The following is a 2,177-nucleotide window of genomic DNA, read 5'->3' on the forward strand; positions in this document are numbered from 1 at the left end:
ACACTGCTTCTCACAGATCTAGGAAAAATAGAAACCCACCAGCAATCATAATACTCTTCACTAAGAAGGATTTTCTTGATTATTCCATTCTACTTGAGGTGTGTTATACCACTTCTGAGCCTTCAAATTTTGACATCCATCTGCTATTTCAGTAACAGACCCCAAAGCCACATTTCTAAAGGTATGTCAGCTGCTGACAGTTATATGTTTTAATTTAAACTCTCTTTTACTGGTAGGATGTGGATGTCCACATTGTCTTGAAAATCAAGCTGGCAACTTCCTGTCCTGTATTGGGCCCTACACAGTAAAGGCCCAATTACTTGTGCAGAAAAGAGCAGCAGAAAGCTAGAATTATAATAGTTAGAGTAGGAGCTGAAGAGACTGGACTACAATTACACACCTTTCTTTAACAAATACGTAAAAGATCTATTATCTATTTTGAGATGCACATTTCACTCAGTATGGGAAGTCCTGCTATATACACTTACCATCCACACCATGAAGTAGGAGAACAAGGCAATCCAGAAAGTGGATAACACGAATGTCACCATAAAACACTTCTCCCAGCGTGGTTTGCTGCAGTTTGGAATGGTGCAAAAGAGCATGAATATCAACGGCCATGTCAAAATCCATTTGATTTTGTTCATTTTTCCATCTGCAGAACAAAGAAAGAACCAGTTTAGCTTTCCCATCACTATCCTGGGCTCAGTTACACCTCTTTGAACAGAGCCGAAGATCCCAGAAGGATGTATATGACTGTGTTTCAGCTCATTTTCCAGTGTGCCTTTCATCTATACTTGGTCTCCCCACTCTGAGCCATGTTCTGCATAGATATGCATAGTCTTACAGTTAAGCCTGCCAAGGCCTATGTAAATCCATGAAAGAATTACAAAGATTTAAAAGCATGGCTCATTTTAAAACCAAAAGTAACAGCCAAGTTTGTTGCTCTTTCAAACACCTGTATTACTTCTAATCCAAAATAATAATTAATAAATAAATAAAAACCCAACCAAAAAGCCCCACCCACTCACCTTTTAAAAAGGAAGATGAAAAACCTTCTAGACAAAATCACCTGTACCTTCTGCACAGCAACAGAAAATACTCACAGACAACAGAAGCACAGACCCAACCTATGAGCATTACAAACTTGTTTCACATGCCACACAGTGCTCACTTGGGCAGAACTTTAAATTGGTACTTAAGAGATAAGGACTCATCAACTCTCTTTAACTGCATATAGCACCACTTTGAGATGGTATATGATGACATCCTCTGTAAAAGGAAAGAAAGTACTGACTTCCTTCGTACAGTTCTCCAAAATCAGCTGGTGAGAAATACTAGAGAACTGTCATTACTGAAGACAAGTACACACCTCCTTGTTTTTAAAAAATGTATTGTAAATGTGCACATAAATCTCAATATATAAAATAAATAAATAGGCCATAAATATACGGGGCACTTATATGTTTCATGAGGTATCATGCGAGTAGGACAAAAAAATTTGTCTATCAGGCTAAACCAGAGTATCACAGCCAACAGCATGGTGGTTTTTGTTTGGGTTTTCTTTACATTGTTTTATATTATGCTAGTAAGGATTTCTATCATTAACTGATAATGATATTCCTGAGATCTAATAAAATATGCCATTTTGAACAAAATGGTGGATTGCACTGAATAAAATTATCAGATATATCTTCCAGTGAAGATTAGCTAAATTATAAAAAGCAAGTAATAATCAGAGAAAGCTCCTATCAATTTCACCAGGAATTTTTTTTAGCACAGACACTGCGATTTAGGATTTGTTTAATGGGACTTTTTGTCAGTGAATTTAATTAGACTGAAATCTGTCCTCTGGACCAATGTGCACCAGATGCAATGAAATTAACTATTAAACATTTAAAAATTAATATTACTTTTGTAATTTATGAGGCTACTTACTAGCTAATTTAATTTGGTCAGTCCAAATGTAAGTCTTTATTAATTTACTTAGGCGTCTATTCTAGTACTAAATTGTCTTGCTTAAGTTACAAACCAGCTCCTTAAATTGAGATTGCCTTGTGAATTCTGAGATGCCATCAACCCACCAGGAAATCTTGTCAGGGATCCTGTCTAGTGTCCTGAATTACTTAAAGAAATGCTTAACCGTGAGAATCCACAGTGCCTTACCACTGGCATTC

The 2,177-nt window shown here is 36.4% G+C and overlaps 1 protein-coding gene across 1 annotated transcript in view; it reads right to left on the reverse strand.

The window, feature by feature from the left end:
• Positions 1-488: 488 nt before the first annotated feature.
• The window catches only part of LOC104492085 (sodium/potassium/calcium exchanger 4-like), a gene marked incomplete at both ends in the record, with an annotated part of 25,454 nt that continues 23,765 nt past the window's right edge, over positions 489-2,177 (reverse strand). The window contains 1 exon segment of the mRNA XM_010134587.1: positions 489-655. Coding sequence (XP_010132889.1) covers positions 489-655 — 167 coding nt within the window.

The sequence above is a fragment of the Buceros rhinoceros genome, unplaced genomic scaffold (assembly GCF_000710305.1).
Source record: "Buceros rhinoceros silvestris isolate BGI_N320 unplaced genomic scaffold, ASM71030v1 scaffold12404, whole genome shotgun sequence".
Taxonomy (NCBI): domain Eukaryota; kingdom Metazoa; phylum Chordata; class Aves; order Bucerotiformes; family Bucerotidae; genus Buceros; species Buceros rhinoceros.